The 24,758-nt window shown below is 42.2% G+C and overlaps 1 protein-coding gene across 2 annotated transcripts in view; it reads right to left on the bottom strand.

The window, feature by feature from the left end:
- The window catches only part of LOC130367079 (mucin-19-like), a 28,065-nt gene extending 3,614 nt beyond the window's left edge, over window positions 1-24,451 (bottom strand). Inside the window, exons 1-9 of one of the 2 annotated variants that reach the window (XM_056569462.1) lie at window positions 24,372-24,451; window positions 23,845-23,933; window positions 21,154-21,219; window positions 18,652-18,699; window positions 18,298-18,348; window positions 18,007-18,072; window positions 11,371-11,418; window positions 11,120-11,152; window positions 5,361-7,057 (exon numbers count right to left, since the gene is read on the bottom strand). In XM_056569462.1, the coding sequence (XP_056425437.1) occupies window positions 5,366-7,057; window positions 11,120-11,152; window positions 11,371-11,418; window positions 18,007-18,072; window positions 18,298-18,348; window positions 18,652-18,699; window positions 21,154-21,219; window positions 23,845-23,933; window positions 24,372-24,420 (2,142 nt within the window). In that variant the 5' untranslated portion in view covers window positions 24,421-24,451 and the 3' untranslated portion in view covers window positions 5,361-5,365. Of the gene's footprint in view, window positions 1-5,360; window positions 7,058-11,119; window positions 11,153-11,370; window positions 11,419-18,006; window positions 18,073-18,297; window positions 18,349-18,651; window positions 18,700-21,153; window positions 21,316-23,844; window positions 23,934-24,371 lie in introns of those variants that run through there. The other variant, XM_056569463.1, reaches the window with a different exon arrangement.
- Between the last annotated feature and the right edge of the window lie 307 nt (window positions 24,452-24,758).

The following is a 24,758-nucleotide window of genomic DNA, read 5'->3' as shown; positions in this document are numbered from 1 at the left end:
TGGATTAAAAATGGCAAACTTCAAAATGGCCGCCATGGTCACCACCCATCTTGAAAAGTTTCCCCCCCTCACATATACTAATGTGCCACAAACAGGAAGTTAATATCACCTACCATTTTCATTTTATTAAGGTGTATCCATATAAATGGTCCACCCTGTATAACGGTGCTATCATGTATTTGTTAACCATTTCAGCCAACAAATGGTCCTCCTGACTGTGTGTGCCTGTGTTTTAAAGGGTACTCCACTGGAAAACATAATTTTTTTTTTTTTTTTTAATCAACTGATTTGTAAATTACTTCTATTTCAAAATCTTAATCCTTCTAGTATTATCCACTGCTGTATGCTCCACAGAAAGTCATTTTCTTTTCTATTTTCCTTTCTGTCTGACCACAGTGCTCTCTTCTGACACCTCTGTCCATTTTAGGAGCAAATCCCCATAGTAAACCTATCCTGCTCTGGACAGTTCCTGATATGGACAGAGGACAGAGAGCACTGTGGTCAGACAGAAAAGAAATTCAAAAAGAAAATAACTTTCTCTCTAGTATACAGCAGCTGATAAGTACTGGAAGGATTAAGATTTTGAAATAGAAGGAATTTAGAAATCTGTTTAACTTTCTGGCACAAGTTGATAAAAAAAAAAATTCCAGTGGAGTACCCCTTTAAGTAAAGAAAGGAGAATAATCAGATTCCTCTAGTAGTGGCATATCTCCTGTGAGAAAAGTTGGGAAACCTCTATGCAATAGATAACCAACTGGTCCTTCCAAGATCAACAGATTCAATCAAGTTACATCAAATCTATTGAGGCAACTAAAAGGATTTTTTTTTTAAATATACAGTACAGTGACCCCCCAAACTACGATGGCCCCGACATATGATCAAATCGACATACGATGGCCTCTCAGAGGCTATCGCATGTCGATGTCAGCATCGACATATGATGCTTTTTTATGTCGGGGCCATCGCATTAAGTGCTATCCGGCAGTGCAAAATGCTTGAGCTGCTGCCGGATAGCAGCTTAATGTTCCCCGTGTGATGCGGTAAGTATTACTTACTCCTCCACGACGCTTTGGGGTGCCCTCTGGGTCCAGCGCTGGTCTTCCGGTGTCTTCTCGGCCCTCTCCGAAGACATCAATACGCTGCTGCGTACGCCATCCAATAGGAATGGCGTGCGCAGCGGCGTAATAACGTCGCTACGCAGGCCCCGTAAGTCCTTGCGGAAGACAGCAGAGGACCGGAGAAGACAGCGAAGGACCAGAGAAGACCAGGAGAGCACAGTGGAGGCCCGGGGTCACCATCGGGAGCGGCGGGGACACCATCGCGAGCGGCGGGGACAGGTGAATACAGCTTCCTATACTTTACATTGCACGAATCCCTCAAAATACAATGGATTCGACAAACGATGGCTCGTTTGGAACGAATTACCATCGTATGTTGAGGGACCACTGTAAATTGTTACAACTAGCGCTCCGTCCAGACACGCTGGCCGCGGGTGCTCTCCTACCCCGTCCTCCCCTGCCGGCGGTGCCGTGGTTCGCATCGGGGGGCGCGCCCGCATGCGAACGCCGGGCCATTACTCACCTCCTGCTTCCTCCACTGTCCCAGGTCGCTGGCGAGTGTGTACCTGCCTTCTAGGGTGCGCGCCCCAGCTCTCTGCGATTTAAACGGCCAGTACGCCCTTATTGGTTACTGCTGCACCTGCCCTGACCTTCTGCTTTTCCTGACTATGAGTTTGCTTCATCCTTCCAGTGCCACGTGTCACCTCGGCAACCTGTGTGGACGAGTTGTGCCAGGGGTAGCTACCAGGGTGCCGCCTGTCACAGCAAGTCCATCCTGCTTTGCGGTGGGCTCTGGTGAATACCAGCGGCACCTTAGACTCCGCTCCCTTGTACGGCCCACGCCATCATCCACACAGGTACAGCGGATCCACTTCTTCAGTGCTACTTTCAGTAAGATCCGGCCATGGATCCCACCAAGGTGCCTCTGCCGAATGTTGCTGATATTTCTGCTATTGTGGCACAACAGTCTATGCAGATAGAGCAACAAACACAACAACTGAACCTATTATCCGTAATGATGCAGCAGCTTCTCACCGCACAACAGCCGCAACAGCCATAACCAGTTCCAGTGGCTCCTCCAATGTCTGCAGCTTCTGTGGTTTCAGTAGGCTCCAAGCTACAACGCCCTCTTTGAAGGCGACCCTAAATTGTGTAGAAGGTTTGTGACCCAGTGTTCAATGCATTTGGAACTTATGGCTGATCAGTTCCCGACGGAGCGTGCTGAAGTGGTGTTTGTGGTCAGTCTTCTTTCTGGAAAAGCCCTGGCCTGGGCTACTCCTCTCTGGGACAGAAATGATCAGGTGTCCTCCAATCTGCAGGCCTTCCTTTCTGAATTCCGCTGTGTCTTTGAAGAACCTGCATGAGCCTCCTCAGCCGAGACTGTACTACTGAACCTACGCCAAAAAGACTCTTCTGTTGGTGATTACGCAGTTCAATTCCACACCCTAGCCTCTGAATTGGCCTGGAATGACAAGGCCCTGTGTACCACCTTTAAAAAGGGACTTTCTAGTAGAGTCAAGGATGTTCTCTCTGCACAGCATCCTCTGTCTTCCCTTCAGTTGACCACTCAAATTGATGTGCGCTTTGCCGAGAGGCAGGAGGAGCTTCATCAAGAGCGTGAACCTACTCAGACACAATGTTTTGCCTGTTTGGCATCCGTGTTCCAGCGTCCACCTCAACCATCCTCTTTGCCCTCTGTCGAAGAGGCTAAGCATGTGGATCGTGCTCGATTAAACCAGCAGGAGAGGTCCCGCCTCTCGCCGTCCCAGCGCAATGAAAACTTGTGTCTCTCCTGCCGGAGCTGGATTCTTCTTTGTGGGAAAGCAGGATGGGTCACTCCACCCCTGTATTGGGGACAAAATAAAATCACGATCAAGAATCGCTACCCTCTACCTTTGATTTCAGAACTCTTTGATCGTCTATGGGGTGCCAAGGTCTTCTCCAAGCTGGATCTGCGGGAAGCATACAACCTCATTTGAATTAGAGAAGGAGACGAATGGAAGACGGCCTTTAACCCCTTAAGGACTTAGCCCTTTTTCACCTCAAGGACTCGGACGTTTTTTGCAATTCTGACCACTGTCACTTTAAACATTAATAACTCTGGAATGCTTTTAGTTATCATTCTGATTCTGAGACAGTTTTTTCGTGACATATTGTACTTTAACATAGTGGTAAAATTTTGTGGTAATTTGCATCCTTTCTAGGTGAAAAATCCCAAAATTTGATGAAAAATTTGAAAATTTAGCATTTTTCTAACTTTGAAGCTCTCTGCTTGTAAGGAAAATGGATATTCCAAATATTTTTTTTATTCACATTTCCAATATGTCTACTTTATGTTTGCATCATAAAATTGACATGTTTTTACTTTTGGAAGACACCAGAGGGCTTCAAAGTTCAGCAGCAATTTTCCAATTTTTCACAAAATTTTGAAACTCGCTTTTTTTCAGGGACCAGTTCAGGTTTGAAGTGGATTTGAAGGGTCTTCATATTAGAAATACCCCACAAATTACCCCATTATAAAAATTACACCCCCCAAAATATTAAAAATGACATTCAGTCAGCGTTTTAACCCTTTAGGTGTTTCACAGGAATAGCAGCAAAGTGAAGGAGAAAATTCACAATCTTCATTTTTTACACTCGCATGTTCTTGTAGACCCAATTTTTGAATTTTTACAAGGGGTAAAAGGAGAAAATTTATACTTATATTTGTAGCCCAATTTCTCTCGAGTAAGGACATACCTCATATGTCTATGTAAATTGTTCGGCGGGCGCAGTAGAGGGCTCAGAAGCGAAGGAGCGACAAGGGGATTTTGGAGAGTACGTTTTTCTGAAATGGTTTTTGGGGGGCATGTTGCATTTAGGAAGCCCCTATGGTGCCAGAACAGCAAAAAAAAAAAAAAACACATGGCATACCATTTTGGAAACTAGACCCCTTGAGGAACGTAACAAGGAATAAATTGAGCCTTAATACCCCACAGGTGTTTCATGACTTTTGCATACGTAAAAAAATAAATAAAAAAAATTCACAAAAATGTGTTTCCCCCCAAATTTCACATTTTTGCAAGGGTTAATAGCAGAAAATACCCCCCAAAATTTGTAACCCCATCTCTTCTGAGTATGGAGGTACCCCATAAGTTGTTCCTGTTCTGTATTGCCTCGCTGTGTTCTGTCCTCCTTGCTTCGTTCCTGACTACGCTCTCTGTTCTGCCTGCCCTGATCTTCTGCTTTTCCTGACTACGTGTTTGCTTCATCCTTCCAGTGCCATGTGTCACCTTGGCAGCCTGTGTGGATGAGTCGTGCCAGGGGTAGCGACCTGGGTGCCGCCTGCCGCAGCAAGTCTATCCAACTTTGCAGCAGCCTCTGGTGAATACCAGCGGCACCTTTGACTCTGCTCCCTGGTACTGCCCACTCCATCATCCACACAGGTACAGCGGATCCACTTCTTCAGTGCCGCTTACATGTATTTTAAATTTATTTTGTCTTTATTACTGAATGAAAGGCAATGCTTAAAAGTGTAATATAAAAGATAGTGTAGCTCACTCCGTGAGAACATATACCTGAGGTGAACTGGTGTTACCTTCACCCAAAGGTCTAAAAATGCAGAAAAAAATATATATAGTTGATAAGACAACTAGATACCAGTCCTCAAGGTATATGTGAAGGTATAGTAAAGAATAGAAAGTGATCCAGATAACAATTAAATATATTTATTAGGAAGTATATGGTGGTCACTGGTATCAAATATCCATGCAGGGCCCTTGCATGGGACAAAGACACAGCGTAATATAATAAAACAGTATATTAAAGATGTATTTAAAATAAAATAAAAATACAAATAAAAACTTGCATCTATATTTTAGTATAATAATGAAATTTTAGTATAATAATGATGTATACCTCTTAATTTCATTATTATACTAAAATATAGATGCAAGTTTTTATTTGTATTTTTATTTTATTTTAAATACATCTTTAATATACTGTTTTATTATATTACGCTGTGTCTGTGTCCCATGCAAGGGCCCTGCATGGATATTTGATACCAGTGACCACCATATACTTCCTAATAAATATATTTAATTGTTATCTGGATCACTTTCTATTCTTTACTATACCTTCACATATACCTTGAGGACTGGTATCTAATGCTTAAAAGTGTGATGTACATCATAGCAGTATATTTTTTCAGGAATTAGGTTGTCACTTCAACATATTAAAATGCTGGAGAGAAAAAAAAGGCTGAGTTTATGATTTGATGAATGTCTGCTAGTTAGTATAAAAGTTCATAAAGACATGTCTTACCAGGTTTACTTCTGGAACAGTGAGTTGAATTTTCGAGTGAGTGAACCACCAAGGAGTCCACCAGCACTACCTCCTGTTTTAAATGCTCCACCTTGCAGAAGACCTCCAGATGTATCAGCATTAAATCTATTATATCCTCCAGAAGCATCAACACGAAGACTTCCAGAAGCAGCAGCATTTTGTTGAGCTGTTAACACACTGTTTTCACGTCTTAAATCAGGTCTTGCAGAAATTCTGCCAGCTGCTCCCCCTGTCAACTCTCCACCAGAATTAGCTATTCCATCATTACCAAGAAGATTTTTATTACCTAAACTTTCAGTTGTTGAAAAGCCTGACTTATTTGTTCCACCAAGTAATCCTGTCCCAAGTATACCAGTCAGACCACCAACTACACCTGAAGGACTAACAAGGCCATTAGCTACAGATTCAACAGTTTTAACAACCTCACCAGTGAGTCCGCTCACAGCTTTAGTAACCTCTGGCACCGCATTAAGTATTCCTACTACACCCCCAAGCCCATTGGTTGCTTCACCAAGTGTATTCGTCAATTCTGCAGCAGTATCTTTAATTCCTTCTGCAACATCATTACCAAGAAGATTTTTATTACCTAAACTTTCAGTTGTCGAAAAACCTGACTTATTTGTTCCACCAAGTAATCCTGTCCCAAGTATACCAGTCAGACCACCAACTACACCTGAAGGACTAACAAGGCCATTAGCTACAGATTCAACAGTTTTAACAACCTCATCAGTGAGTCCACTCACAGCTTTAGTAACCTCTGGCACCGCATTAAGTATTCCTACTACACCCCCAAGCCCATTGGTTGCTTCACCAAGTGTATTCGTCAATTCTGCAGCAGTATCTTTAATTCCTTCTGCAACATCATTACCAAGAAGATTTTTATTACCTAAACTTTCAGTTGTCGAAAAACCTGACTTATTTGTTCCACCAAGTAATCCTGTCCCAAGTATACCAGTCAGACCACCAACTACACCTGAAGGACTAACAAGGCCATTAGCTACAGATTCAACAGTTTTAACAACCTCACCAGTGAGTCCACTCACAGCTTTAGTAACCTCTGGCACCGTATTAAGTATTCCAACTACACCCCCAAGCCCATTGGTTGCTTCACCAAGTGTATTCGTCAATTCTGCAGCAGTATCTCCAATTCCTTCTGCAACATCACCAAGCATTTCTGTCACCCCTGAGTCTACCAGGCTACCAGTGAGTCCACCAACTAAATCTGTTGCCCCAGTAAGTCCAGAAGTTAATCCTCCAATACTCCCTCCTGTTACACCACCAAGCATCCCTGACACTTCTCCAACCCCTGAAGTCAACCCTCCACCATTCTTACCAAGCCCTCCTGTTATACCACCAACTGTTCCTGTCACACCTCCAACCTCAGGAGTCAAGCTTCCAAGAGTTTTACCAACACCTTCTGTTACACCACTAAGCGTTTCTGTAAAATCTCCAATTCCTGAAGTCAATTCTTTAACGGTTTTACCAACCCCTTCTGTTAATCCACCAATCAATCCCATCAAATCTGTAAGAGTAGATCCTGGTCCCAGAAGCAATTCTAACAAATAAGTTAAAAGTCCTGGAGACCTAACTGCTACAGTCTTAAACAGGCGTTTTCCTCCATTTATCATAGCAACATTCTGTATTCGTCCATCAAGGCTGGGGATACCAAGTATATACTAAATAAAAGAAAAATATATTTAATAAGCAATTAATATATATGTGTAGCATTACATTAATAAATGCACAAGTATGATTAGACTAATCCAAAAATATGGTCTATGCCATAAATAATACATACAATTGGGTACAAGCTTTGAATTACTAATCATTACTAACCTCATCATGACAACCACCTGATCAGCAGTCATTGTTGTGGTCAGCTATGCATTGGAAACTTTAGCAACACATCCTAATACCCTCTCCTCTCTCTATCTCACATCCTAATAGCACATATAGACAAGGGTTGTCTGACTCTGATATCCTCTAATATCCTAAATGTATAGGGGGAAATTTATCTATGTTTGCTTATGTATTCCTTTTTTTAGTTATTTTTTTCTTACTATTTTTTTTGCTTATGTGCGACTTATTTATAAACTGCTTTTAGCCTATTGATAAATTTCGTTCACTTAAGCACTTTTTCTTTTTTTGCTTTGGTAGTGGCTTTTTCTGCTCCATGTCTGAGCTGGAAAAAATTAAGTAGTTTTTTTTATGCGATGCGACTTTTTTGCGACTTTCGCACTTGATAAATCTCTGACCACTGCAAGTCAAAAATCACTTTTTGCTTTGGTAAGCAAGATTTTTATTTTTTGCTTAGGACACTGAACATGCAAAAAGTCGCTGAAAAAAGAGCATAGTCGCACGTGCGACTTTTTTGCGACAACTTTAAGCAAAAAAAACCTACTAAATGCTTTCATAAATGTCCCCCATAGACACTTATGCAACAATCCATAAACCTATGCGCAGTTACCAAAAGATGAGACTAACCCAACTCAATAATAGGCAAAATTCTTATCTCAAAATGTAATTTGCTAGATGAATCTTCTAGCTTCCATTGTCATAAATAGATATACATAGTTTATTTATAGGAAAAGTGAATAGTTCAATGACTGCAAGTTGACCAATAAGAAATTGGTGTATATTGGCCAAATGACTGGTTATTGTAACGGACCGTTTCTGCACACAAGGGGTTAAAAACCTTTAGGCGATAATCCCCTTTTCAGAAACACAGGCACAGCTACTGCAGAACACCAAACTCCCGAACTGGATACAAAATAGCACTGCAATCAGGAACCTCACAAATAGCTGCTAACAGACAAACAGAAAAAGCTCCCAAGCGGCTTACACTCCTGGCAATCAGTCTCTAACAGCATACAGTTAATCCCCCCAAGAACGAGACAATGCTCTGTGTTGGGGGTCAAGCAGTGGTCTGAGGCTGGCACTCCCAGCCTGGTTTTTATTACAGTTGTTGAGAATACAGGACCGCCCACAGGGAGGGACAAAACAACCAATCAATCTGTACAATACACACAGACACTCCCACACAAAATCCTCCCCTCTGCCTGTAATAGGATTACTGAACACAATGGGTAATCTCATTATCACAGGCAGCAGAATACAGTTTTATAAAACATATCACAGGGACCCCAAAACATGCAATAACCCCATATAAAGTATATGCTCAGAACTAGGGAATCTGGGTGAACCATATATCCAAAATTCACCCAGATCTATTCAGTAGTTTGGATTATACAGTTAAATGCAGATTCCGCAGAACATATACAGATTATATAAAAAATAATTACTTTATAATGTGTCCCCTGTTGTATAGTTTAAAACTACTGCACAATGTCGTTGTGTACCAAATATTGGCGAGATGGCACCATGTAGAAAAGTCACAACAATGTCTGTGAGTTAAAATGGCTGCCATCCATTGTTCTCACCATGTGCCTCTGAGACATGAAATAGTGGCCACCCAGTAACTCCACAGTATGTCCCCAGATGGTTCTTAAAGGGCCAGTAGATGCATAATATAATAAACCATGCCCAAATCAGTTATTTCAAAGTACAAATTTACCAGGGGCCATAGTCAGCAGGTAGGAGGCAGGCAACCAGGCTACTTCAGTGAACAGTGGCGAGGTTGGTTCCGCCACAGTTATAAATGATAGAAATAGAGCCAATAATTTAGTCAGCCTGCTTGCAAAATATATCTAGCTATTAGCCATCATTCAATACCAAAGAGCATTTAACCCCTTACGTCTTTGGCGATTTTTCATTTTTGCACTTTTGTTTTTTCCTCCTCACCTTCTAAAAATCATAACACTTTCAATTTTCCACCTAAAAATCCATATGAGGGCTTGTTCTTTGCGCCAACAATTTTACTTTGTAATAACATTAATAATTTCACCACAAAATATACAGCAAAACCCGAAAAAGATTATTTGTTGGGCAAAATAAAAAAGCCATTTTGTAATTTTTAGCGACTTCCGCTTGTACGCAGTGCAGTTTTGGTAACAATTGCTACTTATATTTATTCTGTAGGTCCATGGCCACCCGATTTATGTAGTTTTGATTTTATTTTACTTCAAAAAAAAATTATAACTACATGCACATTTAAAAATGTCCTCCTCTGACCCCTATAACTTTTTTATTTTCCGTATAAGGGGTGGTATGAGGTCTCATTTGTTGCACTGTGATCTGAAGTTTTTATAAGTACCATTTTTGTTTTGATCAGACCTTATGATCACTTTTTATAAATTTTTTATGGTATAAAAAGTTACCAAAAATACGCTATTTTTGACTTTTGGTTATGGTTTTTTTGGGCTGATCTTTGCAGTGAAATATATAAATCAGGAAATGATAATTGTGGTGCTACAAAAAATCCTGGATTTCACTTTGCTGATACACGGAGCAACTGAAATTCTAAAATCATCTCTAGTTCCATTACAAAATCTCCCCGCTATCTTCTGCCACAGGAAAGTACATGTTATGAGGCTGATAAAATTTACATTTGAAGAATGAAATAGCAAGAGCCAATAAACAACAATGTAAACAAATATTGCTTATACTGCTAATCGAATGGGAATACTACAAGACAAAAAATATAACATTTTATATATTACATGACACAAACAAGGTGCATTCCGATGAAAAACTGATTTTTTTCAAATCAACTGGTGCCAGAAAGTTAAACAGATTTGTATATTACTTCCAGTACTTATCAGCTGCTATATACTACAGAGGAAGTTTTATTTCTTTCTGGAGTTTTTTTCTGACTGACCACAGCGCTGTCTGCTGAGACCTCTGTACATGTCAGGAACTGTCCAGAGCAGGAGAGGTTTGCTATGAGGATTTTCTTCTATTATGGACAGTTCCTGATATGGACAAAGGTGTCAGCACAGAGCACTGTGGTCAGATAGAAAAGAACTCCAGAAAGCTGATAAGTACTGGAAGGGTTAAAAAAAATTTAATAGAAGTAATTTACAAATCTGTTTAAAGGACAACTGCAGCGGTATGACACTTATCCCCTATCTACAGGATAGGGGATAAGTGTTTGATTGCGGGGGGTCCCGCTGGGACCCCCCCGCAATCTCCCTAATGGGGCGCCGCCATTAGCGCTCATGGTGAGCGCTAAGGTGCGTAGCATCGACCTAGAGGTCGACGGTGACGTCCTGTCTCCTCCCCGTCCCCATACAGTTCTATGGGGGAGGCGCGAACGCTGCCTCCCCGCCTCTCCCATAGAGATGTATGGAGGAGGCGTGCCGGCTGCAACATCATGCTGCGGCCGGCACGCCCCCTGCACAGGACAGCCGCGGCCCCGGACAGGAGATCACAGGGGTCCCAGCGGTCGGACCCCCTGCGATCAAACACTTATCCCCTATCCTGTGCATAGGGGATAAGTGTTAATCCCGTTGCAGATGTCCTTTAACTTTCTGGCACCAGTTGATTTGAAAAAAAAAAATGTTTTCCACTGGAGTAGCCCTTTAAAGAGGGCAGTTTTCAAAATGTATAGATATTTATGACTTGATTGGTAAGTTCTGCCATAAATCTGAACTTATATATTTAGTTAATGGGATTGACCACAAATGCTTTGTTGCTTTTGTATATGTTGCACAAAATATAGAAAGTAACCAGAAGTTATTTAATAAAAATCGTTGCCCTGTGGTGGAGACCCTTAAAGTGTCCTAGGGTGACCATTTCTGCCTTATGTATTAAGTTTTTCTGTCACTTGTTTTACTCACCAGCATTCTGGTCACTTTTGTTAGCAGAGGTTTCTGTACCCAGGGAAGAAAATAATCAAAAACAGATCAAAAACATGAGTTGTACAGATTGCATTGTCATCTTGGTTGAAGTTTGATTGCACTGTTTCATTATCACAATACACATTTCGCAATACCACACATCATACATGACTAGTTAAATGATCTGGATGTAAACTTTGTTATATAATCTTTTGCAATCAATATATATGCACATTTTAAATACATCTTACCAGTGGTCCACAGAGTGGTGTGGAGAGAGATTCAACATTCATCCCATTCTAGAATGTAAGTAAACATTTAATATGAAGTATGTTATATACATTTTATAAGTTTATATAATTAATATTAATACGTTTATAATATTAATAGTTTGTATGGTAAAAAAAAAGGTTATCAAGTTTGACCCAACCCTTCTGTGTTGATCCAAAGGAAGGCAAAAAAATACAAATAAACCCTTTAAGTTATTGCCCCATAACAAAGGAAAATACCTTCCTGACTCCAATTTGACACTCAGAATAAATCCCTGGATTAATGTTCTATCCACATAAACCTAGTATCCATAACTTGTAATATTATATTTTACATCCAATCCCCCAATGAACTTTATTTATTGAGTCAGACATTATTGTGATAGAGAGTTCCATAGTCCCACTGCTTGTACAGTAAAGAAACCTGTTTGTAAAACCTTTTGTCCTCTAGATGCAGAGGATGCCCTCTTGTCATGGTTACCAGCCTAGGTAATAAAAGATCCCCCCTAAAAAGATCTCTGTACTGTCCATTCATAAATTTGTATATTGGGATCAGATTGCCCCTAAGACAACTTTTCTCCAAACTAAATAAACCCAAGCTTAATAACCTGTCTTGGTAATGTAATCTTCCCATGCCATCTTGTCACCCTCCTATGTACCCCCTCCAGTTTAATACTCCATATGTGGTCTGACTTATGATTTATACAGAGGCAAAACTATGTTCCTGTCACAAGCCTCCATTGATACATTCTATGACTTTATCAGCCTTGGCAGCCACTGCTCGGCACTGTTCACTTAAATGACTTTACTGTCCACCAGTACCCCCAAGTCCATTTTGGTAGAAGTTTGACCTAATGTTTTATTATTTAACACATATTTGCTCATTATATTTTACAACCCAAGTGCATAACCTTACATTTATCCACATGAGGTATACCACGCACCGGCCTATAACACGCACCCTCATTTTACCAAGGATATTTGGGTAAAAAAAGTTTTTTACCCAAATATCCTTGGTAAAATGAGGGTGCATGTGTGAGCATGCGTATACCCCGATACACTGTTTCTGACCCCGCAGAAGCCCCCAGGAAAGGCCGGGGGACAGAGGCCGTTGCTGCCCGCTTCTCTCCCCCTGCCTTTCCTGGGGTCTAGAGCCCTGCTGCCGCTGCTTCTCTCCCGCTGGCTATCTGCGCCGCTGCCCGTTCTCTCCCCCTGACTATCGTGCCGGTGCCCCATTGCCGGCGCCGATAGCCAGGGGGAGAGAAGTTGTACCCGCAATGGGGCAGCGGCGCCGATAGCCAGTGGGAGAGAAGGGGCAGTGGCACCCATTGCCGGCGCCGCTGCTGCCCTGTTGCCTCCCCCATCCCGGTTGTATAATTACCTGATGCCGGGGTCGAGTCCGCGCTGCTTCAGGCCTCCGGTGTGAATCCCCTGCATCGTTGCTATGCACTGCACGGCGCGGTGCAATGACGAGTGACGTCATTGCGTCTCGCAGCACATAGCAACGATGCAGGGGATGCACACCGAAGGCCTGAAGCAGCGCGAACCCAACCCAGGCAACAGGTACTTATACAACCGGGGATGGGGGAGGCAACGGGGCAGCGGCGCCGGCAATGGCTGCCCCATTGCCGGCGCCGCTTCTCTCCCCCTGGCACCGATAGCCAGGGGGAGAGAACGGGCAGGGGCACCGATAGCCAGGGGGAGAGAAGGGCCGGCAGCAGGGCTCTAGACCCCAGGACAGGCAGGGGCAGAGAAGCTGGCAGCGACGGCAGGTCTCTGCACCTGCAAAGCCGCTGCAGTTCATTGATTTAAAGCGCCCGCTTTAAATCATTGAACTGCAGCAGCTTATCGGCGTATAACACGCAGGTAGACTTTAGTCTAAAAATTTTAGCCTAAAAAATGTGTGTTATACGCCGATAAATACGGTAATTTGCCATGTCTGTGCCCAATGACATGACTGACCGGGGGACAGGGAAAATGAGCCCTAAACTGACCCTAAAAACACCCTCCCTGCAAAGAAAATCAAACTCTACACGTAGAGGAACTCTGGTAAGGATGCTAGATAGGATATTTCTCAAGATTCAAAACAGGATATATTTGAAGATACAAGACAGGACAAATTCAAACCCAAACTCCATCAAGAGGAGGAACGCAGGACAGGATTCTAACAGTGTGAACACAGACCAAACAAATCAGGAAGGACATACATCCTAAAAACCGACTAAATGTAACAGACTAAAATCTATAATAAACAGGACTATTAAACCATGGCTAAAAATTCAGATCAGATAACAAAATAAATACAAGAAAAATGCTCAAGCAGACATAGTCAGAGTATTGCACAGACAGAAATAACAATATTAACATTATTGCACAAACAATGTGTAGTGCACTAACAGACATCATAGTATTGCACTCAATAACCAGCACTGAATGCAGGCGAAGTCTGGCTTAAAATAGCCACATCCTAGGGTGTGAATGCACACCTAAACAGAAAAATACAAAAACAAATAAACGGACATTATACCAAAGTCTCCAGCTTTCAAAGATCCCTCTGTAATATTATGTTATCCTCCTCTGTGGTGATCACCTTACTCAGTATGTGTCAAGAGCAAATATTGAAATTCTACTCTGTAATCCCTTCACAAGGTCATTAATAAACATATTGAAAAGAAGTAGACCCAGTACTGACCCCTGTGTAACTGTCACCAAACTAGAGTAAGTTCCGTTGATACCCACCCTCCACTTCCTATCATCGAACCAGTTGATAACCCATTTACATATATTGTCCTCTAATCCCAGCATTTTCATTTTATATATTGACCTTTTGTGTGGCATAGTTTCAAATGCTTTAGAAAAGTCCATATACACCATCCATAGCTTCATCCCGGTCCAGTCTATAACTGACCTCCCCAGAAGCTGATTTGATTATTTTGACAGGATTGATCCCACATAAACCCATGTTGGTGCTGTGTTATGAGGTTATTTTCATTAAGATATTCCAGTAGGCAGAGAAAAAGGGCTCTGTGTGACCTCAGGGCAGCACTATTCCCTGTCCTTTGTGACCCATATACATTAATTTGGTTCCATGCTAGAGATATTTGTAATATTAAATGGTAACCAGAGATTGAGAAAAGTACAGGATTCCTTACCCTGATACGTGTAATGGGTCACGGCAGGTGGTGGATCCTCTGGGCCTGTGTGGATGATGACGTGAGCCGTGCCAGGGAGCGGAGTCTATGGTGCCGCTGGTTTTCACCAGAGCCCGTCGCAAAGTGGGATGGTCTTGCTGTGGCAGGCGGTACCCAGGTCTCTACCCCTGGCACGACTCGTCCACACCGGTAGCTGGGAGGCGGCATGGCATAGAAGGAGACTGGCAAGACATGGCAAGATGGCAGTAGGTCAGGGCAGGTAACACAGGTGCAGGGTAGGTAAGGTAGCAGGGAACAGGTACACGGTACCAGAGACACAGGATTTTCACTATGGCAATAGGCAACCAAAGATCCATCAGGGAACAAAGGGAGGAGCTGATATTTAATGACAGGGGACAGGTGTAGACATTTGATTAATTGAGCACTGGCCCTTTAAGTGAAAGAGCTCCAGCACTTGCACGCCCTAGGAGGTGGGGGCACACGCACCGGGCTGTAAGGACATGGAGAGGCAGAAGATGAGGGAGGTGAGTGACAGGCTGGGATTCACATGTGGGCGCGCCCTGCAATGCGAATCCTAGCCCCGCCAGCAGCGGGGACATAAACAGAGAGCTCTCACGGCTAGCATGTCTGGCCAGAGGACAAGTGTTACAATATGGCACCAATTGTGAAGCTTTTACAAACCATGGAATCTATTTCTAACTGCTCATGCTATAAAGTAGTATCTTTTGCACAGAGAACAACATGTGTTCATATTTAAAATGTTGTTTTACACTTAACCCTTAAATACTCTTACCACTTCATCTGGTGTACAAGGGCCAACAAGATTTCAGCCTCTGTGGCAACATTTTGTTATTATGTAAGGCCCTGAGGCTGATTTCACACACAGTATTTTGGTCAGTATTATGGTTAGTCGTTTCAGTTCTGAGACCCCCACCCATCCCTTCCCAGCTGGCAGCGATCTCTGTTTTGCGTCACAGGTCGGCCCAGGTGGAGCCATTGTCTGAAGCTGGAAGGAGATTGCTACAAACTAAGGAGTGAAGAGCTCTGATCGTTCTCCTCCTCCTCAACAATGAGACCTTGAACAATCAAAACTTTTAACATGTCTCTGTAGAATGTAAAAAGTTTTTTTTTTCTGGGACACTTTATATAGGCACTGTCAGATATAAAAACTTTTTATATGTTGTAAAGCATGCAAAACCAATAGGTTTTGCAATTGCTTTCATTAGAAAATTTTGAAAATTTTCAGTATTTGAGGGAGGGGGAGGAGGGGGAGTGGTTATCACAGTGAGTACCCGCCCCCCTGCTTCTGGTGGACAAAATTAAGATATTTCAGAAATAAAGCTAATTCTGAGAGAAATGTAGGTCACAGACACATACAAAGTACATGTACATGATCAGGATGAGATACTGAGCAACATATAACAGTTTTGTTTTTTTTGAGTGATCTGACGGGTACGCTTTAAAGGAAAACTCCAGACACCGCAATCTGCAGAACAAGACCCGGCTCTCAGTGAAGAGTGCATGCTGCAGATGGCACGCACTCTATTCATTTATATGGGAGAGCCAAAAAGACCCGAGTATAGCACTCGGGCATCATAGCATCTGCCATCTACCAGTAGACAACACATGCTCCTCACTGAGAGCGCCAGAGTCCCATTCCGGAGATCGCGCGGGGGGTCCCAGCAGTCATACTCCCTGCGGTCAGCTACTAATTCCCTATCCTGTTAATTGTGGCTGGAGTTCTCCTTACTTAAGTTACTTTACTAAGTGATAAATATTAAAAAAACATAATTTTATTTCCATCACTATAAATGTATATGTTTATCTGTATTAGGATTAGGGATGTCCCAATACCATTTTTTTTAAAACCAAGTACCGATACTTTAATTTTAGTACTCACCGATACCAAGTACGAATACTTTTATTTTAAAGGGAATCTGACACCAGGCTGACCCGGTTTCTGGCGCTGCTTACCATGCTGATATGTGGGTTCCTTGTTGAGTGCATTGGAGGCGGCTGCTGAAGTATGAGCCAAGACGTCTCTCTTCTCCATTGGGCAGAACAGGGAATTTGCATTGGTGGCGAGATCGATGTCTCCAGAGAGATTGCGCTGAGTTAGTAAGTTAGTGCAGGTGACTCTGCTGTAAGATTGCCTTTAATAGTAGGTAGTGTCTCCTTGTAGTTAGTATAGATAGTTGCAGACATTAGTAGCAGCCCTCCTGTAGACTGCAGGCCCCCCTTGTAGATAGCAGGACCCTCCTCTGCTCATCTTGTAGATAGCAGGACCCCCCTCTACTCCCCTTGTAGATGGCAGGACCCCCCCTCCACTCCCCTTGTAGATAGCAGGACCCCCCTCCGCTCCCCTTGTAGATAGCAGGACCCCCCTTCCGCTCCCCTTGTAGATAGCAGGACCCCCCTTCCGCTCCCCTTGTAGATAGCAGGACCCCCCCTCCACTCCCCTTGTAGATGGCAGGACCCCCCCTCCACTCCCCTTGTAGATAGCAGGACCCCCCTCCGCTCCCCTTGCAGATAGCAGGACCCCCCTTCCGCTCCCCTTGTAGATAGCAGGACCCCCCTTCTGCTCCCCTTGTAGATAGCAGGAACCCCCCCTCCGCTCCCCTTGTAGATAGCAGGACCCCCCCTCCGCTCCCCTTGTAGATAGCCGGACCCCCCTTCGCTCCCCTTGTAGATAGCAGGACCCCCCCCCCTCTGCTCCCCTTGTAGATAGCAGGACCCCCCTCTGCTCCCCTTGTAGATAGCAGGACCCCCCTCCGCTCCCCTTGTAGATAGCAGGACCCCCCTCCGCTCCCCTTTCTCACTTGCACTTGTCCAGTGTTGCCGCTCTGCAGCCCCGTACTCATCACTGCCACTGCCTCATTCTGCCATCCGTATCATGGCGTCTTATGGAGGAGCATGTGACATACACATCATTATCCATCCACCGTAGCGTTACGCTGGGCGCAGTGGAGTGACGTGTGTGTCACATGCTCCTCCATAAGACGCCATAATGTGGACAGCAGCACGGGGCAGCGGCAGTAATGCAGGCCAGAGAACGGGGCAGCGGCAGTAATGCGGGCCAGAGAATGGGGCAGCGGTAGTAATGCGGGCCAGAGAACGGGGCAGCGGCAGTATTGCGGGCCAGAGAACAGGGCAGCGGCAGTAATGCGGGCCAGAAAACAGGGCAGCGGAGTGGAGAACTTCACCAGGTATCATATTTGGTATGGGGGAAATTAGACGAGTCCCCGATACCATGCAAATACCTGGTATCGGCCCCGATACCGATACTAGTATCGGTATTGGGACATCCCTAATTAGGATCAATACTTAAAATCACTTTTCGATTTGATAAATAATTATATACATCATAATATAAAAATCATTAATAAGGTTTTTACCTTGTTAAAGAAAAAATGTATACATAGCAATACATTTTGTTGTAAAACTTTAAGAAAGATATTCATATTACCAGTAAGTCAGCCACAGTCCTCAGCAGATACTGCAGAATACTGTCCACATCAGCATTCAATTCCTTCTACATTTTACACAAAGTGGAAAAATATTTATTTATAGATATCATCGTTTCCATTTAAATACAAAAATAATAAAGACTGCATAGTCTATCATACATAAACACCCATTACTGTGACAAGATTTGTGCCATCCTTCAGTAATTCTTATGGCATTTACATTTTCTATTTATATAGTAAGAAAAGAGCAAGCATACTTTAAAAAATAAAAAAGTGCCATATTTACGAACAATTGTAAAATCATTGCCGAGAATGTTGTCAAGGGTACACTGAGTGACTTCCTGAAAGACAAAGAAAGTAGGAATTCAAGAAACAAATACAGAAACATGAACACAAATGATGAGTCCGCCAAATTCATGAAAAAAGCTCCTCCCACCTTATCCCTCCCTTCCCCACACCTCAGGTGGTGATTGACAAATGAATAAGGAAAGGCAGGGGGAATGCATCAGACCTATAACTGTAAGTACACTATATTCTTTACAGCCAAATAGCACAAACTTTTTTTTTTCATTTTGGCTACTATGATATGCTTGCCTTACATAGGGCCTTATAGTCATTATCACATAGTAATGTTACTGATTTACCTTAAGGTTTCTTAGAGCCCTTACAAGTTCCATTTTATTTTTCGTTGCCTACGAAAATAAAACATGGGTAAGCATCACTGTTTCCTATCATAAAATATAAGAGGTAGACCAGCTGCCACAAAGCACTTCCAGCTGCACAGGAGATACCTGTGGATAGGTTTAAAGGTAAACTAAATGTATAAAATACACAATAAAAATCATAGAAATCCCAGCAAATTTGCCGTAAGGGTACCGTATTTATCGGCGTATAACACGCATTTTTTATGCTAAAATTTGTAGCCTAAAGTCTATCTGCGTTTTATACGCCGATAGACTGTTTGTGACCAGCAAAAGCCGCTGGAGTTCAATGATTTAAAGCGGGTGCTTTAAATCATTGAACTGCAGCAGCTTCTGCCTGGCCAAAGTCCCAATGCCACTGCCTGATTCCCTCCCCGTCCCCGGTATTATAGTTATATGTCCCACCACCGCCATTGTCCAATTCCCTCCCCGTTCCCGGTTTTATAGTTAAATATCCCGCCGCCACGGCACAATTCCCTCCCCGTACCCGTTTTATAGTTAAATATCCTGCTGCCGCCACTGCCCAATTCCCTCCCCGTCCCCAGTTTTATAATTACATGTGCCCTCGGGACTGCGGTCCTTCATGCTCCGGCGGTCTCTTGATCTGTCACTGTGCGCTGCGTAATGACGAGTGACATCCTCAACACAACGTCACTCGTCAGTCAGTGCGCGGCGCACAGTGACAGATCAGGAGACCGACGGAGCATGAAGGACTACAGTCCCCAGGGCACATGTAACTATAAAACCGGGGACGGGGAGGGAATTGGGCAGTGGCGGCGGCAGGATATTTAACTATAAAACGGTAATAAGGAGGGAATTGTGCCGTGGCTGCGGCGGGATATTTAACTATAAAACCGGGGACGGGGAGGGAATTGGGCCATAGCGGTGGCGGGATATTTAACTATAAAACCGGGGACGGGGAGGGAAAAGAGCAGCGGCACTCTGGCCCCACAAAGCCACTGCACGTCAATGATTTAAAGCGCTTGCTTTGATTTTGAATCATTGAACTGCAGAAGCCGCCAGAAACAGTTTATCGAGGTACAACTGCACACACACGCACCCTCATTTTTCCAAGGATATTTTGGTAAAAAAACTTTTTTACCAAAATTTCCTTGGAAATATGAAGGTGCGTGATATAGGCCGGTGCAAAGTTTTTACACATACCCTCACATAATTCTATTTTGTTTTATATTGCAGCAGTAAAAAATTATGAGATGCTTTTCAGGACACAATCTTTCCTACAAACGTACTGTAAAATTTTTCAAAACAAAATAAAGCATAAGGACAAAACAGGAATAAACAGAATGAAAAGATTTAAAGAAAAAAACTTTTAAAAAGCAAACAAAAAATCCATATACTCCTTTTTCAGGAAAGAACACTTTTGTTATATTTACATAGTTACATAGTTAGTACGGTCGAAAAAAAGACACATGTCCATCAAGCTCAACCAGGGAATTAAGGGGCAGGGGCGTGGCGCGATATTGGGGAAGGGATGAGATTTTATATTTCTTCATAAGCATTAATGTTATTTTGTTCCAGGAATGTATCTAATCCTGTTTTAAAGCTGTAAATTGTTCCAGCTGTGACCAGTTCCTGAGGTAGACCGTTCCATAAATTCACAGTCCTCACGGTATAGACCAACTTTAAAATTTTTGTTTAATTTTAAAAAACCCTAAAATCTAAACTTTAGTCTAGAGTTAGATGATAAATTTGCTGGTTTTATTTCAAAAACTGTTGACACGGCCCCCTTGAAGAACTCTTGAAAGATGTAGGCTGATCAGGATTGGGAGTTTTTTTTATTTAAATTTTTTGCCGCATATGAGACCTAAACCTAAAACCCTACTGTGTTAATCCAAAGGAAGAAAAAAAAAAAAAAAAAGAAACCATGAGGCTGATGCCAATTGCCCCATGAGAGAGGAAAAAATATTTTCCAACTCAGATATGAACAAGAGCCTGAATCAATATTCTAAGTCCCCCAAATTTGGCCCAAAAACCTACAAAACAGTTGGTTCATTTAAGTAAGTCGGGGCCACTAGGTCTGACTGTAGAAAAAGACTTAGAATTCAGTTAAAGCCTACATTCTCTGCAAGACTTATACAAGAAACATACATACTGGCCATGACGCTTATGTGTGAACAACACTGAGGTCACTATTACAGTAAGTGATTGGGTGCAGCAATCACATGACAAGGCAACGTGACATCAGTGGAACTGGGTACAAAAAGATTGGTAGGAAACCAGCAAAGCACTGGCACCAGAACTGCAGGGGACAAGTAAGGTGAGTAATATTTGTCAAAAATCCTTCAAACATAATTGTCTACCAACAAAGAAATGTTATATCAAAACAAGTCACATAACTTAAAACACTGTACACATTTAACATTTCTAATCATTTTATGGGACATACTAAATTTTGATAATAAATCATATCTATAGATATATTACCTTACACCGGTCATATGCACATAAGACATTGCCCATAGCATTACCAGTTGCAAGCTGATTTCTTACCTGTAATTAAAAAGGCATTACATTAAAGGTCATTATCAACGTTTCAAGTCAGAAAATTCCTGACATGGAGAGAGGTGTCAGCAGAGAGCACTGTGGCCAGACTGAAATAAAATTATTCAACTTCCTCTGGAGCATTCAGCAGCTGATAAGTACTGGAGGGATTAAGATTTTTAATTAGAAATAATTTACAAATATGTTTATCTTTTAGGCGCCAGTTAATTAAAAAAAATCCCACCGGAGAACCACTTTAACCCCTTAACGACAATGGACGTAAATGTTCATCATGGTGCCGTGGTACTTAACGCACCATGACGTACATTTACGCGCCGCCATGATCACGAGCACCAAAGCGGTGCTCGTGTCATGCGCAGCAGGTCCCGGCTGCTATCAGCTGCCAGGGACCAGCCAGTATTGGCAGACATCCACCATTAACCCCTCAGATGCCGTGATCAATACAGATCACGGCATCTGCGGCAGTGCAGTACTTTTAATGGATGACCGGATCGCCCACAACGCTGCCGCGGGGATCCGATCGTCCAGCATGGTGGCCAGAGGACCCCTCACCTGGCTCCGGCTGGCTCCTGGGGTCTTCTGCTCTGGTCTGAGAACGAGCAGACCAGAGCAGAAGATCACCGATAATACTGATCAGTGCTATGTCCTATACATAGCACTGAACAGTATTAGCAATCTAATGATCACTATAAATAGTCCCCTATGGGGACTATTAAAGTATTTTTTTAAGTAAAAAATGTAAAACAAAAAAGTTTAAAAAATTGAAAAATTCCCACCCCCAATAAAAAAGTAAAATGTCCAATTTTTCCAATTTTACCCCCAAAAAAGCGTAGAAAAAAATAATTAATACACATATTTGGTATCACCGTGTGCGTAAAAGTCTGAACTATTAAAATATGTATTGTTAATTATCCCGTAGGGTGAACGTCATGAACGTAAAGAAGAAAACATTTCCAAAATTGCTGCTTTTTTGTCACGTTTTATTCCAAAAATAATGTATAAAAAATTTATAAAAAGTAAAACCTAAGTAATACTAATAAAAACTGCAGATCATGGAGCAAAAAATGAGCCCTCATACCGCCCCATATACGAAAAAATGAGAAAGTTATAGGTGGTCAAAATAGGGCAATTTCAAACATACTAATTTTGTTAAAATGGATTGAGATTTTTTTTAAGCGGTAAAATTATAGAAAAGCATATAACATGTGTATCGTTTTAATTGTATTGACCTGCAGAATAAAGAAAACATGTAATTTTTACCGCAAAGTGTACAGCGTGAAAACAAAACCTTCCAAAATTTGCTAAATTGCGTTTTTCTTTTCAATTTTCGCACATAAATAATATTTGTTTGGTTGCGCCTTAGATTTTATGGTAAAATAAGTGATGTCATTACAAAGTACAATTGGTGACACAAAAAATAAGCCCTTATATGGGTCTGTGGATGTAAATATAAGAGAGTTATGATTTTTTGAAGGTGAGGAGGAAAAAATGAAAATGCAAAAATAAAATTGGTCTGGTCCTTAAAGAGTACCTGTCATCATCTAAACTTTCTCTGATCCCCCTTCCCATCTGTCCCTTTCTCTAACTATGCCTATCCCTGTGTTTGTTGAGGTTTAAAATGCTGTGGAAATACCTTTTTTCTATCCCTCTTCATTAGCTCAGGAGCACTGTCTTTCTGAGGGGTGGAAGGAGGCGGGTTCCGGCAGGCATGATGTCACATGAAGCCTGGCTGGGACTCTGCTTCTGCCAGTCTTCCTGTATGCTGCTCTCCCTCTGCAGCAGTGTTTCCCAACCAGGGCACCTCCAGCTGTTGCAAAACTACAACTCCCAGCATGCCCAGACAGCCAACAGCTGTTTTGGCATGCTGGGAGTTGTAGTTTTGCAACAGCTGGAGGCACCCTGGTTGGGAAACACTGCTCTGCAGTGTGCATACAGACTAAGTACAGGGGAGGGACGGCAGCCTGTCTCTCTCTCTCTCCTGTGCCTCTCTGCACTAAAAAGTCAATGCTGAGAACCAGGGGTTGAGGGAACAATTACAGAGGCAGTGATTAAGATGAATGTCGGGGGGGGGGCACAGAGCAGGGAGTGCAGTGAGATAATACAATGTATAAGATAACGTGTGGTGAGGGGCAGGGAGAACACAGAGCAGGGGGGAGGGGGAGGTGACTGGCTGTTATATGAGAGGCATGTGCAGGCTTGTAGCTCACAGGCTGGGAGCGAGTCCTGAGCTGAGAGTACTGAACTTCCGGTGGAAGGACCAGAGCCCTTTCAGCATTAGTCCTAAAAGCTGTACACTTACTATGAAAAGCATAGTATGCTGCTTGCAGACCAGGCATAGAAAAGTGACCCCTAGTGGCCAAAAGTATAAAATGAAAAAACTGGTATAAATATTAATATTTTTTAATGAAGATATATTACAATATCTCTTCATTAATGATTATGAACAACATATTAAAAGTTTTTGTTGATGACAGGTACTCTTTAAGGCCAAAATGGGCCTGGTCCTTAAGGGGTTAAGAGATGTTCTTTGTAGTTGTTCTGGCTGACAAATCGGAGATTTATTTTATTGAGTAAATTATATAGCATTTTAACTAGTTCATCAAAGTTACTCACCAAGGCCATTTGTAGGCATTTAAAATCAGTAACATGAGGCTGCCAGCAACTTTTAGCACAGCGGCTCATGCAGTTGGCTGATGCAGGATCTAGAATACAAATAAAAAAATAGGATGTCATTACAACTATAAGCAATCCCAGTAAAAAATGTTACACCCATTCAATGTCAATTCCACAACTTTGTTTGTGCTGCCGTAAGTTAGACTCTGTTCACATCAGTTTTTTGTTTTTTTTCACTCGCCATATACACTATGAAATTCTCTAAACATATACACAGTGGGGCCCCAACATATTCAACCTTTCAATTTGTTGCCTATTGACTCCCACTCGTAAATCAAAACATATACTATGCCACATACGTTTTTGTTGGAACCACCTTAATTAAAAACCATTAGAGATGTGTCTTAATGTGTAAAATATATGGAACAGATGGTTCCTAACCTCTGATGAATCCCATAAAGTAAGGAATTCCCTTTAAAATGTCTTCTTAGATATATACAATAAACTATAAATAGAGTGTAACTTACTGAAGTAGCAGCCGACAGCTACTAGCAGAAAGACAACTGTGATTTTCATGGTTTCTGGATGTGGTGAACCCTGGACTGCCATTCTATATAAGAAGCCCACAGCTCCAGAACCGGAAACTAACAGTGATATTTCAGAAGTATGATCACATTCATGTTCTCTAATCTACAATGATAATCCCTATTTGTCATGGTATTTTAAAGAGTTGAGTAGAACTAAATATCCACATAATTTGTTCTGCTTCTTGGAAGTAGAAATAATCACAAACTGGGTGATATTATCAAATTTCAGATTAGTAGAATGTCGGAAGGTAGCTGGGAACCTACACAGTCATAGAATATGGATACTATCATGTTTTCCTATTAATAATTTATGAAGATCACTAAAAC

Source organism: Hyla sarda, chromosome 4 (genome assembly GCF_029499605.1).
Source record: "Hyla sarda isolate aHylSar1 chromosome 4, aHylSar1.hap1, whole genome shotgun sequence".
Taxonomy (NCBI): Eukaryota; Metazoa; Chordata; class Amphibia; order Anura; family Hylidae; genus Hyla; species Hyla sarda.
The sequence above is the reverse complement of the archived record's forward strand: the minus strand, read 5'-3'. Positions and strand labels throughout refer to the sequence as shown.